General features: G+C 29.5%; 1 protein-coding gene across 1 annotated transcript in view; it reads left to right on the forward strand.

Annotated features, from left to right (window-relative positions):
• Positions 1–19,136, forward strand: part of LOC148307969 (uncharacterized) — a 416,767-nt gene that overhangs the window by 322,111 nt on the left and 75,520 nt on the right. Inside the window, exons 5-6 of the mRNA XM_088262474.1 lie at positions 13,471–13,707; positions 17,374–17,480. Of these exons, the coding sequence (XP_088118600.1) occupies positions 13,471–13,707; positions 17,374–17,480 (344 nt within the window). The remainder of the gene's footprint in view (positions 1–13,470; positions 13,708–17,373; positions 17,481–19,136) is intronic.

Below are 19,136 nucleotides of genomic sequence, written 5' to 3' on the forward strand. Positions count from 1 at the left end.
ATAACCGATTTTTATTATTTAATGTTCATCTTATTAAAACTATGTTTAGTTTTAGGAAATTTTATCACATATTATACATAGGTATTACCATTTAAAACTCAGTCAAAGATTGTAACGTGCAGACAAAGGGAAATAAAGTGGTAATTCAAGTACTACAAATGATAATATAAAATTGATATTTTTAAAGCAAATTTCTACCCTCACTCCCTAAAATCATACCGACCATTGAGTTTTAAACTCCAGTCGCTTTGAGTGCTCAACTGCTACTGGGACGGGCGTCCATGTTGGATCGACAACTGCGACGGGCTGAAATGTACAATTTCATCGTTTGTTAGGGCATTTGGCGTTTTCATCCCCTTACCAAACTACTCACAAGTGATTTCTTTTGGAACGCGTGGAAGATCAGTGGGGCTGCGATGAAGTAAATGATCTTTACATTCGTACCTACTTTAAATATTTTATCTTTATATTGTTAGCAATAGGTTTGCTGAAAAATCTTTTTCTTCAAATATTAAATAAAATTACAAATTAGATTTACATTTTCAAAATAACTAGAATATCTCATGTAACAAAATTGATTTTTTCTGCAGGTATTACGATTTTGCATCGTTAAATGAAAATTCTCTTCAATAGGTTTTACACTCACGGACTCTGATAAAATGGTCTAAGTACTGCGTTTTTTCCGAAAGAAACCTTTTTTTTTGTACGTATAACCGATTTTTATTATTTAATGTTCATCTTATTAAAACTATGTTTAGTTTTAGGAAATTTTATCACATATTATACATAGGTATTACCATTTAAAACTCAGTCAAAGATTGTAACGTGCAGACAAAGGGAAATAAAGTGGTAATTCAAGTACTACAAATGATAATATAAAATTGATATTTTTAAAGCAAATTTCTACCCTCACTCCCTAAAATCATACCGACCATTGAGTTTTAAACTCCAGTCGCACTTGCAAGGTAAGTTCCAGTCACCCAAGGTGGTGGGTGTTGTCAAATAAACTACATACTGCCGACTCGCTCCCACCCCATCTAGTCGACACGAGAGCGAGGGAGACGGGAGGGCGAGAAATATTAGCGGCGGTATAACGTGTTCAGAACAAACGCAACTATGAAGAGCCAATTGTCTTAGCAATTTAGTTTCCGTACAAGACTATTCCATTTGTAACTTGCACACACCGAAACTGCTGCTGAAGTACGCAATTAAGTTGCTAAAATACAGAGTACCAGAGCAAATAAAACGTTAATGTACCACACTACGTTGCGGTGCAAGTGTTGACACGGTAGAGGGTTGCTCGTGTCATCATATCGTATAAAAATTTATAAACGAATAAATAAAATAATACTTTCATTATTATTAATATTTAAAGCATTTGCTTTGTGGTTGTTCATGTTTATTAATTTTTTTACAAAAATGTTAGTAGTATTAGTATATAAGTATGTGAATAGTGCTATGGTGGCGATGGGTAGTATTGTTTGCATGCTGTTGTAGTGGTTGTCCTGACGAAGAGACGGGTACGTCTCGAAACCAGAGACATAAAAATCACGGTGAGTGGTTATATACTTATATTACTAACATTTTTGTAAAAAACATAAAAGTATAAATAAAATTAACCTGACCCCAAAAAATGCTAAGATAAGTAAAAATATTAAACCAAATTTAAAAAAAATAAAATGTAAATGTTTCATAATATATTGGGTGTGCAAAATCCTTGTTCACAATTCTAGGATTTCAGAGTTATTTTTACTTTTTTTTTCAAAGTCTTCACACGTTTACTGGTGATTTTGGATGTTTATGTATTAATTTTAAATCATCAATCAATCAAACACACGAATTTTTTAGTCTACTAAGTTGTATTTTACATAAACACCTAAAAAAATAATATTTTGACAATTTTTTCGCCTTTTTAGGGCATTATCAAACGAATGTCAATGATTTTGGATGTATTGTAATAATAATAAATAAAGGATATAAGAGGATTTGTTAATATTAATATCACTTATTATATCAGACACAGGTGATTTATTCTACAGATGATACGTCAATACGACTATTATATCTCTCAGCTCACTCCTTTCAAAAACGTCATAAATCAAAAATCGTCAATTTTCAGTTGTGCTTATTTTCTTAATGCCCAGAAAATTTACTATATCCCAGCAAAAGCGGCATATTTTTCACTTTATATTTACCCGCTACATTGCAGAAAGTAATGTTTTTGCATTTTGAAGACAAAGTATTGTTTAATTATTTTTTTAAATAAACTAAATATTTTTGAAATGGAGAAAAGACCTTCAGGTTTCACCTAAAAAGATCTGTTGCACAGAAAAAGTTCAATAAGTGGCTTGATATTTATTTTTTATACATTGTATTATATTTTTAAGCTTTAAAAACTTTCTTCTGAAAAATCAAATTTTTTGTTTTATGCCGTTCTTATTTTTATATGAAAAAAGATGGAAATCTGAGCATCCCAGCACTTACCCGGCATTTGGCTGGCTTAAGCGATCATTTCATACACTTGTGTAACATTCACCAAGATGGAACCCTGGAACCTGGGACGGAAAAACCAGTTAATGATTTTTTACACCATGCTCATCCCAAATGGACTTCATTGGAAATTATCCATAATATCCTTACGTTTATCGTTGTTTGCTTTGACAATTATTAGTTTCAACATATTTTTTCAAAACCATTTAAAACAAACATAGTTTCAAATATATTCGATTGTATAATATATAAATGAAAACTGTTCAAAGTAATAGAAAAAAAAAACAGTAGGAAATATAAAATAATGGGGACTTTCCCTTTTTTGCTCGTTACGTTGAAAAAACAACCTAAATATATGTATTTATTTTAATACCATTTTTTTTCTTGAAAATGTCTAAGCTTCTTCACAAGATAAATGTGGTACGTCCATATCGTTACGATTTATATTTTAATAAGGTCTTTCAACCCTTACATCAATTATTTTTTCCCTTCATACGATAAAGGGTTATATGCAGCCCTAAATCCAGTAATTTATTATCATGATCAAAAATTAAATTAGGTGCTCTACAAAGGTATCGGTTATTATTTAAATTCTTGGACCGTGCTATTTTTCCGATATTATGTGTTCCACGATATTTTATACTTTCCCTTTTTTTCAATTTCCCCGACCCCGTTTAGCACTCCTGAAACCCGATTATCCCGAGAGACCCAAATATTCCAAGGGTTCGATAGGTCCTCATATTTCATACCGATATTTTTATAATTTAAGAATCTTTATGTATCGTTCACGAAACTGGGCAATTTAAGCTATTTGCCTTTTGAGACACGTATGTTTTATTTATTGAACGTATTTCCAAGTACTTTAAATTTATTTTACTACACGAAATTTCATTTCCTATTTTTTGTTAATACGTATATAAAAATAATCATATACTTATATTTAGGTTGTTTTTTCAACGTTACGAGCAAAAAAGGGAAAGTCCCTATAATTTTATATTTTCTACTGTTTTTTTCTATTCCTTTGTACAGTTTTCTTTTATATCTTGTACAATAGGATATATTTTAAACTATGTGTTTTTAATGGTTTCGAAAAAATAGGTTGAAACTAATAATTCTTTATCGAAAAATTCTTAACGTTTCGCTACCTGCATCTAGCAATTGGAGATATTTATTGATTTGGCGTTTAATTTGTAGAAGTCCATTTTAATTAATGTATTAATTTTAAATCAAACACAGATTTTTTGAGTCTGCTAAGTTGTATTTTATTAACAAAAACACATAAAAAATTATATTGTGACAATTGTTTCACCTTGTTAGGGCATTATCAAACGAATGTCGAAACGAACATTCGTTTGATAATGCCCTAACAAGACGAAACAACTGTCACAATATAGTTTTTTATGTGTTTTTGTTAATAAAATACAACTTAGTTGACTCAAAAAATCTGTGTTTGATTTAAAATTAATACATAAATGGGAGATATTACTAACGGGTTATTGTTATATATTTTTTTGTATCTAAGTATGATGATTTCGTTAGTTTTTCTTGTTTTTTTTTTCAAATTATGTTTTTGATGTAAAATTGACAAATAAATTAAAAGCTAGAAAAAGGCAATACGCAATCATTGCTTGATTCGTGGTAACTAGCTACATGGATCTAAGGTTGGCTCCGATATGAGAAACGATTTATTTTTACATGGTTGATATTTAATTTAAAGTTATATTTATACTTCAATTAAAAAGATCTTATGTTTGATAGTTATATTAAGTTAAATTAGTTTTTAAAATAATAGCAGAAACCTTCATGAAACGTATATGTAAGATTCTACCCTTGATAATATCAATTTCAATGTTTAATAAAAAAAAATATTGAGCCGTTATTTTTATTAAAAAAATTTTAACTGTTCCCAAATTTTACTGCGAACACAGAAACATACTGCTATTGTTTAATGTGATGTTTTAAGACGATGAAGAGGTAGACAAAAAATATTCAAATCACGAATTTCAGAGCTTTTAAAGACCATATAGGTTTAATAAACGAATATTTTTTCACGCTGACTTTGCAATCTAATAATAAAAATGGTAAAAAAGTATATTTTGAAAATAAAAATAATTTAAAATTAAGGTGCGTCTTGTAGTCCGTAAAAAACAGTTTGTTTTACGTTTTACCAAGATTTATCGCTTTTAAAAACCACAATTTCAGACTTGTCCACTTTTATTAGTAGGCCACCCAATATTTTAACTTTTTGCTATAGTGCCTTAGTTAAAAATCATCCTGTTCCTTTATAATATATCGCTCACTCCTTTCAAGAACGTCATAAATAAAAAATCGTCAATTTTTAGTTGTGCATCTTTCCGGAATGCCCAGATAATGTACTATATCCCAGCAAAAGTGGCATATTTTTAACTTTACCCACTACAGGGCAGAAAATGTTGTTTTCGCATTTTGAATAAAAGGTATTGTTTAATAATTGTTTTAAATATACTGAATATTTTTCAAATGGAAAAAAAACCTTCAGGTTTTACCTAAAAAGATTTGTTGCTCAGTAAAAAGTTCAATAAGTGGCTTGATATTTATTTTTAATACATTGTATTATATTTTTAAACTTTAAAAACGTTCTCCTGAAAAATCAAGTATTTTGATTTATGACGTTCTTGAAAGGAGTGAGTGATATGTGTTAGTAATTGAGAACGCCGTTTTTATCTATTTGATCCAAAGAACTCTCATACGATTACAATTCTAAAGTAGCTTAAACCATCTTTCTTCGCCCAACTGGCGTAACTTCTCATATCGTACATTCTTATAATGTAAGATTGAAATTTTAATATAAAACTTTTCTTCCCTTATCGGGAATGCCACACTTATTCAAACTCGGGCATTTTTCAATCCGCTCATTCTCAACTTCCATAACTAAGTTATAGTATCAATATCTTATATGACCCAGTTCACTTTTATGTTCCGTTCTTTTGAAAATTTGTTACAAACACCCTAAAAAAGTTTTGACATTGTACAGATCATTCGAAAAGTCTCTTACTTTTTTTTTCCTACATATATAAAAAAAGGAATAGCAGGATAGGGAGGGTAAATGCTTAAAATATTATACATCACGAACATCCAAACCAATTGAAAATAAATATTTTTTGAATTTATTTTGCAATTTAATCGAACCCACGACGTTAGTTTCGCAGTCGAGCGTCTACCTTACTACGCCACCCTGTAAATATAATATAAGTAAATAAAATATAAGATGGATAAAGTACTTTATATGGTATAAGATTTTATGAATAATAAATTAGTAATAATTATCTAATATTCATTTATGTATTCATGTAACATGATCGTTTTCACTTATCGATTCTGATCACAACATAATAAACATTTAAGCTTACATACTTTTTGTTAAATTAACTTAAAAATTATATTTATTTAGCAGAATAAATTTGATCTCAATAAAACACAGATGGCTCTGGCATATTTCAATGTCAGGAGAACAAAGATAAAAATCTCGTTAAAAATAAAACATTTGTTTTAACCACTTGAGAACTATTTTGTTACGCCTAGTTTTGGAAGCTACATAGGCTTTCATCTACGGGTTTTAATAAAGGAAAAAGTTTATATTTAAACCCGTAGATGGAAGCATCTGTAGCTTCCGAAACTATTCGTAGCAATGTAATACTCAAATGGTAAAAAAAAACAAGTGTTTTATTTATAAATTAACCGCATCTTACCATAAAGTGAATGCCGAAATAATAAATAAGATAAATAAAATATCTAGGAGTTCAAAAGATTTGAGCAGGGTGATTGTCAATCATAGGTAGAATGATGAATAATAGTGTTGCGTTTGTTTATAGGGATTACTTAATAAGCCTATGGCAGGTCATATCCCTGTACATATCTAAACTTCTGTTTCCTTTTACGTCTATGTAAAGATGTCGAAAAATGTAAAAAGAAAATAATTTATATGTGGGGAAAACCCAGATTTGTTAACTAATATTTGGACACACTAGTATATTGTAAAAAATAAGTCGTTTTAAAAAAGTGCAATAAAGTTTATCCCATTAATGTGTTCAAGTCACATAATCGACAAACCATTTAGAACTGTGCAATATTTTTAATAGCGCAAATAACTGCACAACTCGTACCTACCATTTTGCCCGTGTTTCTGAACATTCAATATCCAAGTAGCTTTTTACGTCCTAGTTCATTAGATACTTTTGGCAAACCCTGTATCGCTATTTTTGCTCTTACTTAAACGAAAGTTATATGAAACCATCATAAAAGTAAGTCAATATGATTACCATATTCTGTAAAGACAAATTTATGTCAATATCGTTTACGGTGTATGTAATATAATATTTTCAGGGTGTTTTTCTTTTCCACACAATGCCCTAAAGCACAACTTAGGAGACAGCAAGGTGCCGAACTACATATGTGGATACCCACCCGACTAAGGAATTTAAAACTTTTTGTTGGTAAAAACAGTAACCGTAGATACATGTTCTGTGTAAGATAACTTTTTACACTCATGGATTATTTTTATTTTTATTTTACCACTGTAAATATATTAACGTGCTTTTAAAAAACATATTTAAAAAAATCGGAACACTATAATATATCCGAGTATAATGTATTTAAGATATGTTTTTTTTGTAATAATTATGCTGAATCAACTATTTCAAATATAAGTTGTTGTTATGGGTTTATTTTATAAAGTCAGTTTTTTTTAATTTTCGTATTATGTGAGTTTACGCATTTGTTAGAATTTACGCATTGACATAAATACAATTCAATTCAATTCAAAATAAAAAAAATACGTTACCATGAGTTTGATAAACCTTGTCCCTTAAGATTTTTTATGAAAAAAGATTCATAGTTTGCATATCTTGGGTATACTGGCAAAAAACTTTAACTCAAAAATATGCAATTTTGACTTAATGATGCAAATTATAATGTTTTCAACCTTCTTTAAACTGGCAAAACACACAAAGTAATTTGAAATGTCATACATGTGTGGCTTTAAAAGTTTATTAAACTTCAAATTTAAAAGCGGGTATTTTATTCAAGCTTTTAAGCTTTCAATAACAGGATTTATTAAGGATTATTCAAACAGGAATTTAAGAGTTAACTTTATTTCCAATATATCCACGATATCATATGTTACGTAATAATAGTTTCCATGATTTACAAAAATCTTAAATGTATATTTTATGAAGAAAAGTAAGAGGTGTGAAATTAGTTAAACGATCATTTTGCTCATATATTTTATTATTTGTATATTCCTGTTAGTTTAACTGACACAAAAAAATAAATTGAAAAATCTGTTTTTTCTCTTTTTTCATCCCGTTTGAGCTTTTTTCATCCCGTTTGAGATTTATTAAGGATTATTCAAACAGGAATTTAAGAGTTAACTTTATTTCCAATATATCCACGATATCATATGTTACGTAATAATAGTTTCCATGATTTACAAAATTTTAAATGTATATTTTATGAAGAAAAGTAAGAGGTATGAAATTAGTAAAACGATTATTTTGCTCATTTATTTTATTATTTGTATATTCCTGTTAGTTTAACTGACAAAAAAAAAAAACAAATTGAAAAATCTGTTATTTCTCTTTTTTCATCCCGTTTGAGCTTTTAAGAATATTGATCCGTGCCCGGGGTGGAAAACCCAGCGCGAATTTTTCAATTCACTTAGACGAAAAAAAAACATATGGAAAGTAAAACTGCGATCACGTCCTAACCATTTCACATCACATTTGAACACAATTCCGAACGTGAAGATAATCAAGTATTTTCTGAACGTTTGTGCAAAGAGATTTCTCGGTGGTTTAGGAACGTTATTTAGGAAAATATTATTTCCCACTAAATTTCCTGTTTTTGCGATGGAAATATTTTTAGATACTCGAAATAAGTCGAGAGATTTTTATTGAAAAAAATCTCTATTTCCTGGTTTCGAGAGGATTTAAACGTTAGCTTTTTTGACGCGTAATTGAAAACGTTAGTGTAATATTTTATTTCTTAACTTTTGATGTTTTTTTTAGATCCATTTAAATATAAAACAAATTTGTAATCAAATATTTACTTATACACTACATATAACAAAAGAACTTTACTTTTAAGATAATTCCGAATGCTTTTAAATTTTGACACAATGTTTTGTATAAAATTTGCCCACAACTTTATTGCATAGTAATAAATAAAGGTAATTTTTATGGAAGTCTGGGCATTTACGGGTCTGATGCCCGTCATAAGCTGGTTTAAGTGATCGCTTTACACACGTGTAACATTCTTTAATTCTATCCATTATTGACAATTACACTACTCAAATTCTTGGAATAATTATATATGTATACATAACCAATGATGAACCAATTTCAAAAAATTGTTCTTGATTCACTTGAACTTCATTGTTGTGATGTCACCAATAGATGTCTCTAGAGTTATGTTCTAGTGATTCAAGAACAAGTTGTGAGTTTAATTTCAATCATGTTTAAAAAAACTATAGTTTATTTTACATGTTTACACTTTGTACATTAGAAAGCTCTATATAAATCTAGATTGGGCGGTTTTGAGATGTCTTTGAAATTTCCTTTTGGGGATTTTGCAGTGTTAGTTTTTAAGATAAAAGGTGAGTTTGAAAGGTTTGCGAAGTTTTCTTTTTTGCACTTGTTTTATCTGGCCTATACCTCTTTTTCACGAAGAAATAAAAGTTTCTCACTTTTAAACTGTCGCGACTACCTGTCAAGCATCCATTTATTTTGCCCAAAGGATTACGTGAAGTTTTTTCCTGCTATGAGAAAAGATTTCTCTCTTTCCTTTTCTCCTGGTAATGCAGACAAACGTATACAGGAAAATAAATAAACATGTTTCTTTATAAAGAATCGATTTTATGATATAAATTATCTTTTAAATATGAAGAAAAAATACAAATGAAAGTGTAAATATAATAATTTACGCATAGCCATAAATAAAATGAAATTTTATTTTATTTTTTATTCAAATGAAACAACCATCACGTCATTTGCCCCATGGGTAGCCAGAGATAATAGAAATCCACACCACTTTGTCTTTTTTTTGTTAATTATATTCGCCTCTTTTACATTCATACATCTCCTAATACATACTCGATAATTATTTCGACTCCAGACTTCCTGTTTTCCTCAATTTTCTTCCTTTACTCCTAGTTCCAACAACGCTTGTCTCGTTATTATTTTATTTACATTTTTTCCTCACTTATTCGTTTCACCTGTCCGAATCAAATCAACACACCATTCTTCATTTTATTGATATATTCGTTTCACCTGTCCGAATCAAATCAACACACCATTCTTCATTTTATTGATATTGCTTATCTCAGTCGTGCTGTAATTTAATTGACATATGATTCACAAAATTTTCAATTGATGCCACAGTCAGCCATTATTCCAAATCTATTAAATCACAATCCGATTATGAACGGGACTTAATACAATTGCATATAAACAAGTTAAAATTTATTTCAATATCTTTTCTTCTTTCTCTTCTTCTTGGTGCAGGCCTTGTGGCCTGTTTTCAAGAGGGATTAGCCTCCTGCGATGTCGATTCCCAGCTATCGATCCACCTGTTTGGTGGTCTGCCCGAGAGTCGTCTACCATAGCGTTGGCCGTACAGTGCGATGAGGGGGTGTCTAGATAGTTCCATTCTCCTCACATGCGCATACCATTGTCTCCTTCGTTGCCTTCCACACCTAACGACATCTTCGATCTCGCATATTTCCCTGATCCTGGCGTTTCTTATTCTATCTCGAAGACTCTTGCATGATATGCTTCTTAGAGTCTTCATTTCTGTTACTCCAAGCGCGTTTTTTTGTGCCAACGGTGTCCGTTCCGTAGGGTAAATACTCAAGTTTGTAGAAAGATGAATAATTTTCTTCTCCAAACCCTTTTCTGAACTTCAACGGTGCAAAGCTTAGCTTCCGAAACTGGTTGTCATAAAATAAACTTAAGTGGTAAAAAAACAAGTGTTTCCTTGAATAAATTCAACATGTCTTACCACAAAGTAAATTCCAAATCAATGGAGAAAAATTTATTACTTGTGATCCACTACATTTTTACTTGTATCTGAAAGCTACAAGACACATCGCTCAGTCCTTTCAAGAACGTTATTGTAATCGTATGAGAGTTCTTTAGATCAAATAGATAAAAACGGCGTTCTCAATTACTAACACATATAGCTCACTCCTTTCAAGAACGTCATAAATCAAAATACTTGATTTTTCAGGAGAACGTTTTTAAAGTTTAAAAATATTACACAATGTATTAAAAATAAATATCAAGCCACTTATTGAACTTTTTACTGTGCAACAATCTTTTTAGGTTAAACCTGGAAGGTTTTTTCTACATTTGAAAAATATTTAGTAAATTTAAAAAAAATAATTAATCAATACCTTTTCTTCAAAATGCAAAATCAACATTTTCTGCCCTGTAGCGGGTAAATATTAATTTCATTAATTGATTCGGCAGTCACTTTGTGGTAAAATCTACCGTATACGGTGTTTGAAAATGATGCGGAATGCATCAAAACACGTGTCACAGTAGATTTAAAAAAATAGTGGTATTTACTAAGTAAAACATTAATTAAAGAAAACACTTCGTTTTTTACCACTTGAGTTTTATTATAGACTACATGTTTCAGAAGCTAAACTTCCATCATTCAGGTCTGTATAATAACTATCAATTGGTTAAATAGAAGCATCTTAAAATTAAATTATACAGACCTGAATGATGGAAGTTTAGCTTCTGAAACATGTAGTCTATAATAAAACTCAAGTGGTAAAAAACGAAGTGTTTTCTTTAATTATTGTAACATGTCTTACCACAAAGTTAATGCCGAAACAGTAAATAAAAGTAAAACATTAGTTAAAAATGGTAAATATTAAGTTGAAAATATGCCTCTTTTGCTGGGATATAGTATATTTTCTGGGCATTCTGAAAACATGCACATCTGAAAATGGATGATTTTTGATTTATGACGTTCTTGAAAGGAGTGAACGACATACGCACTTACATATTCAACCAAAACAATAAGTTTTTTAATATTTTTTTTTACGAATAATCTATGATAGCGACCCGGTACGTTGTCAAACATACGTCGCTCGACTGAATAAAGATTAAGAAATCATAAACAAGATGGTTGACGTTTTCCGTTTACACTTCTTCATATCCGCATTGGAGGGAATGGCCCAGTCGCCATTTTCCCAAGTCCTCACATCTGATATAATATTTAATTCTTCAACTTTATACGAGAGCGAGAAACTTTTACATTAGCCGCTACGCCTGAAATGGATAAATAAGTTTAAATTTTATTATGCTCTCTGAAAGGCCGGCGTTTTTATTTTATGGTTTCCTTCTTTCTCTGTACTTTATATTTTCACGTTTCATAACATTCTTAGCCCAGTTAATAAAATTAAGTGTTCCTTTATCGTGACAGCTTTAAGGCTTCTCTTCGGCATGGAAAGTTAATTGAAAGCGCAATGAATTTCGTAAAGAGTATTCATTTCATTTTTTTAAATTATTTTTTCCATCAAACACTAGATTATTCATCTTATGGATGATATATCACATTTTAATAACATAATTTATTTACTATCAATTGGTTAAATAGAAGTATCTTAAAATTAAATTATTACTTCAGACTTTCTCTTCTAAATAAGATAATTTAAAAAAATATATTTTAAATATGTATATTGGTAGAATCCGTGGTTGATTTCACACCGTAATCCAGCGATGTATTTATGTTATCACGCTGAATTATAAATTACCATATTAAACTTTCTAAAACTTTTGCATGTAAATTATAATGTATGAAGAATCATCAAAGCCCATGTCAGCAAAATGTTCTCTCAGCCTGAAAAGTTTTCAGCGGTTCTAACAGTCTCCTTAATTATTTCAAAGCTTCCCGAAAACAGGAAATGACATCTGCTAAGGAACCTACGCTAAAATTAAGGCAATAAAATTTGTTTCCACGTATTTTACTGACAATCAAAACCTTTGAAGTAAGAAAATGTATTTTTCGTTTAATTTTAACTTCGTGTTGTTTTTCCGTTTAACAGCTTTTATCATCTAATTCAGAGTTTATCCAGTAGATGTTAATCAAAATACTAAGAACACCATAAGGAAAGATGAAAAAAATGTTCGCGCGGCGATACTATACTGCAAAAATTTAAATGAGCAGTGAGGGACGTAAGTTCATATTTAATATAAATTAAATAATAAAAAAATTAATATAGAAAATATTAGGAATAAAATATCTTATATTTTAAGGTGGCGATGTATTCAAGTTAGTTTTGATACATTTTCTCGCTTTCAATATTTTAAAACGTTATGTTTTACAGTAATCGTCTTCCGATGTAACAAAAATCTCTGCATTTCATCGCAGTGTAATCTTAATTTAAAATTTTATAAAGGGAAAAATGATTTTAACACATTGTTGGCGGGTGGCTTTTTCATCAATTCCGAATTATTTACTGATCATAAGTAACATAATCTCATGTTACTGCAAACCCAACTCCGATCTGTTTTTTGCGTCTTGCATTGTACCAAAAGAAATCAAAGAGATCAAAGATAATTGGCATTAAAAGTGCCATTTAAAATTTTTGAAAAAAAAACAGATTTTTTTTTAGAAAAACTTTTTAAATCGTTTTATTGTCACTAAAAAATGTTAATTACATTTCGTACATTAGAAGCATTTTTAACTTTGTGGTACGGTAATCTAACACAGTCTACAGTTGACCTGATAATGGAATAGTTATTCCGAAACCGGTAATCATAAAGAAGTATTTTTAAGTGGTATTACACACAAATTGGACAATAAATGATAAGGAGAGTGTTGTGTAAATTACAAAAAAACGAAGTGGCTTGTTTATTTTTTTAAATTATTTGTGAAGTAGGTAAATTGGTAGATAACATTTATTAATTTGCCTTTCTTCTTTCCTTTCAGGGTATAGGCTACAATTTCGACTTCAAGTTGGCCTACAAGTTCCTGAAAAGGTCCGAGGCTCGTCTCCGCTACGGGAACACTTCCATGTCAATATGGAGAGGGGACCTCGTTCCTGGAACGTATTGCGACAGGCTGCTCACCAACTGCGATAAGAGGCCTTGCAGGATACAGTCCCCCAACTACCCCGGGGTGTATCCTAGGAACGTTACCTGCCTCTACAGGATCGAGCATACCAAGGTCAGATTGAAAATTGCATCCACTCACTCATATTCAAACCATCTCAATACACTTTACTTTATTTTATCCATAGTGTTCATCACAGCTTTGCATTCATGCTTTTTTCTACCGTTCGAATATATACATATACATTTATATATATATATATATATATATATATATATATATATATATATATATATATATATATATATATATTTATATATATATATATATATATATATATATATATATATATATATATATATATATATATATATATATATATATATATATATATATATATATATATATATATATATATATATATATATATATATATATATATATATATATATATATATATATATATATATATATATATATATATATATATATATATATATATATATATATATATATATATATATATAATATATATATATATATATATATTATATATATATATATATATATATATATATATATATATATATATATATATATATATATATATAAATAAATATATATATATGTATATATATATATATATATATATATATATATATATATATATATATATATATATATATATATATATATATATATATTTATATGTATATATATATATATATATATATATATATATATATATATATATATATATATATATATATATATATTATATAAATTTATAGATATTTATTTATTCTTAGTCATTTATCATTTCTCAATCATTTAAAAACGTTGGTTATAAATTCGAAATGAATTTTATATTTGTACTATGTACCATCAATGCTTAATAACCTTTCATAGATTGATGGACCAATTTAAAATCATGTTTACTCCAATTTTACCGATCTAATTTTTACGTTTTCAACTTTTTATTTGCATGAAAATAATATTCACCTATACGTTTGATGAACAGTTCCAACAACTCATTAATTACTTTTTAATTAGAATACTTCCATGAAGTAATTAATATTTAATAAAAATAGCTGTAATAAATTTGAATAAAAGGGTAATCACGAATTTTCAATTTCAAATTTCAATCAAATTTAATACTACTGATGTAATGATCGCGACTCGTCAGCAAATTAAAACCAGTTTTATTAATAATTTCGATTCTGAGAGTAATATTGGATAATAAGTGCTATTTTTTTTATAAAACAATTGAATGAGAAACAATATACTTGTTTAAAAATAAAATTAAATTTAAAAAATAATAATAATAAGAAACACTTTCAAAACAAATATTGTGTACGTACTACATATGTACTCAGTACAAAGGTAATGTTCTAAAATTATAAACCAAATAAAAAATTATAAACCAAATATATCGTAGTCGTATAGGAGAAAGTGACCAACTAACAAAACGTAAAATGTTCAGGAGGGCCATTTAAGTCACTTTTGCTTGGCAAGAAAATAAACATTAATACAGTTAGTCATTTTTAACAAGTCAATATATTATACTTTCAAGTTTAAAATCGCTTCGGGATTTTTTCAGGGCAATATTAAACTCGTAAGATATCAAATAGTCAATAATCACGTTTTTGTAAAAAAAATGCACTTAGTCACTTTCTCCTGTATGACTACGATATGTATGTACGAGTATCACACGTGTATCAACAAAAAAAACTTCTTTGATTAATTTGGTTTTTAAAACATTGTGGTGATATCTATCCATTTTAATTTAAAATTTCACTTCGTAAATACCATTCATTATTCATATTCGACACATGTTTTGTTGTTTTCAGTATAATAAACTTCGTTTGATCATTATGTCAAATGTATCGAAATACGTGTTACAAAGAAACAGTGGTATTTACCAAGCCGAATGTAATTTTTTAAGTCTAACTTTATCTTACTAAATCAAATCTTTAAAAAATAAACTGCCTACTCATCTCGAATATCATATTTAATATTTTCACTTATTAAATAAAATGAAAACAACATAACAAAAATTGGACCGAATCATGAAATCATCATCCAGAGACTTTTCGTGATGGTTACAATTTTAAGAATTTGTATTTCTCTTTTTCTTTCAATTAATCACTACCCTTCTTTGTTTAACGGCTTGTCTGCAGAAATGATAATAAGGACATAGAAAATATTTATTCAAAATATGTACATCAAAAATATCCAGACCAATTGAAAATAAGTATTTTTCAAGTTTATTTTGCGACGGTAAGGATCGAACCCGCGACAACAGTTTCGCAGTATTTTGTATATAACTGACATAAATTACCTATTGCTAGTAAACTCTAGGTTTGTTTGGTAACAATATGTTTTGTTGCCCATAATTATTACTTTTTTTTAACGTGACTGTTAAAAAGTGATAATTATTCTGGATACTTTGGATTTATTTATATTTTTAAATGATATTAAGGATTTTTTTAGCCTTTACTCGTTTACCAGTAGTTTCTACATTGATTTTCATTTTGATTCTAGGATTTAGACATACCCAAAAATGAGTAAAAAATATTTTCCTATGCGTCATTTATCGTATCGAAATTGGACTTTTGGTGAGGTTTCTGCTGTTTAGGAATCACCTTACTTGACTAAAATACAATAATATGCCGCAGATATATAAATTCTTTTGTTCTCACCTGTCGTAGTTCCGTTTTCTTGGGGGAGTGTCTGGCAACCCTTATTTCTCTTGTCAACTGGGGTTGCCAAGTTACGTTCTCGTTAGTTTGTTGCCAGTTAAAGTTTGCTATGTTAAAACATAGGTAAGAAAAGGGATGTCAAATGTTTTATATCTAGGCTTTATTAGTAAAATAATAATGAACTAACACGGACTTTTCAGTTGACTAGTTTTCAATTCAATTCAAGTTAAGCTGAAACATTTACATGGAAACTAAATGACAAAAGTTTGACAATTATTATCTTAGTCAGTAGTTCTAAAATAGTTTTTCCTGTGTAACGCTTCAAGAAAATATGTATGGATGTTTAATAATGAAATGAATGGTGAACGTTACACAAGTGTATAAAGTGACCGTTTTAACAAGCCAGGTCTTTAGCGTTGGTATGCTCAGACTTCGATCTTCTTTCATGTAAAAAGAACGATAGGTGTTTCATATCAAGTTGAGACTCCTTTAGTGATGTTATATCGATCTTAAATTAGATTAAAACAAAGGGATCAGCCTTTCAGATATAAGAATTGCGCTTCAGATCTAGTCCTGGATTATATTAAATAAACAGCAAAGTAAAAAAATTATTGTTTTTAAGTTGACCCTCCTAGGAATCATACCCAGGACCTTTAGTTTGGAAGCCAAACGCTCTAACCACTAAACTATGGAGGCGAGATAAAAAACCGTTAAAATATTATTGTTGGCGTCTTATTGTTACAATATTACTACTTTTATTAAAGAGAAATATTTGTGTTTTTATTATTTACAAAAATACTTCAATTTCATACTATTTTTGTGAGCCTAAGTGGCGCATTATTAAAAATATGTATCAAATTGTGGTAGAGTGGGTTCGAACCCAGAAACACTGCCTCAAGAGTCCGCGACACTTATCACGGGACCACAACATGACACCCGGTTTAAAAATGCATTTTTATCATATCCGTCCTTTTCCCACTATTACATTATAGCATTCAACCAATTTTATAACACTTCGTGATATGTTAATGTTGCCATTTAATGTTCAAGTGATTTTAAGTGAAATTAACTTTTTCAGATTCCAGCTGGAAAGCACGCCCTGTTGGCAGTTCGCCAAACTAACAGTCATAAAATTCACATCAAGGATCAGATTGTGAAATATGATAGGAGCCAAAGAGTCCTCAAGTAAGTTTTTGAATATTTTATCTTTAAATTCAATACTTCGGCAGTATTTTAATCGCTGGCGAGGGGTGGGTTTACAAACTCGTTCAATTAAACGGATGCCAGCCAATGAACCAAACAATATGGTACACTTAGACGTTTTCATTCAACCAATTGTAGGTGTACTTAATTGCTAATTTATCTAAATAAACGGTCCACTGCACTCAAAATTAAGGTCCAAATTGTTTACTTTATTTTTTTAGATACTAGATAAATGCATTTTAAAGACACCTACAGTATCGAACAGATTAATTTAAACAAAACGTTTTTTTCGTATTTTTACATCCTCTAAAAAATGTGTTGGGGTTGTTCCTCGTATAATGGACCAGGGCTGCTTCTTTCAGTGACTGAGATGATAACTAGTGAGAAGTATCACCCAATTCTACTGAAAAAGATACTACCAGAAATACAAAAACGAAGGTCAAATGGTTATGGAATATTTCAGCAGGATTTAACCCCCTGACACAAATCCAAAAAAAATATGTAAATTTACACATAAAAACAATGAAGTGTTGGACTGGTCAAGATTTTTGCCAGATATACATAAACCTTATTAAAAATCTATTGGCAATCTGTAAGAATCGGCTCTCCAAAATTGATTGCACTACGGTGGAAAAGCTCATATTGTCCATAATTCAGGTATGGTTTTGAGACGAAAAAATGTCACCCACGTGCCAACACCTTATAAAATAGATGCCAAGAAGAGAAAATTTGATTGATTGATTGATTTAGCCCAAATAAGATCGTATAAAATATTCATTTGTGATATCATTAAAAAACAAAAAAAAATGCAAAACTTTTTACGAAAAGACATAAAAAAAGTTTTGTTTCAATTAATCTGTTCGATACTGTATAATATTGAAACATCATCCATACGGTGAATATTCTAGTATCTGATAATTATTATAAATTGTAACTAACTGAACAACTTACTATTAAACCGCTTATCCGCAGAAGTAGGCAGAGGTAAAAAATCCCATATCAATCTGTCTTCCAAACATTCACACATCTCCTCATATATCTCCGATTATTCTGACTCCTGATCTGAACTTTTTCAAATATTTGAAATACTTGGACTAATTGGTCGTTTTAAATTATTAAATACGTAATTAATAAACTATTTTTTTTTGTTGTTTCAACAGAAATTGTGGACCTTGTAGCATATTCATATTTAAACCCTTAAATCTTAAATAACTCCGCTTAATTAATTCTGGCAGTACTCAATGTTTGAGATGAGGTAGTTGAGAGAAACTTGATTGACGGGCATGAAGTTTTGATAGCTGTAGCTACGTGTGTACTAAGTTCCAGCATCCCCGATGAGGCGAGCAAATAATCAGCAATTGTTACAAACGGAATCGCTTGAAATATTAATGTTAACCCCAGAAATACAAGTCTCGGGTGAAAATAATCAAACATCACCGCAGATTACTCCTCCCACTCCAACGCCGTACCGCCGCAACTGTTACAAACTCGACACCGTACAACTTGTGAAGCTTACTGCCACAACGTAAGTCGGGGTATTAGGCACCTACTCCACTCTATTGTGGCTCACAAAAGACGTACATGACGTGTCTCATAAGGCACGTAACAAAAAACTTGCGAAATTCAACCGTAGATGGT

Source organism: Brachycentrus maculatus, unplaced genomic scaffold, assembly GCF_059751285.1.
Source record: "Brachycentrus maculatus isolate JH-2025_06_01 unplaced genomic scaffold, ASM5975128v1 h1tg000180l, whole genome shotgun sequence".
NCBI lineage: Eukaryota > Metazoa > Arthropoda > Insecta > Trichoptera > Brachycentridae > Brachycentrus > Brachycentrus maculatus.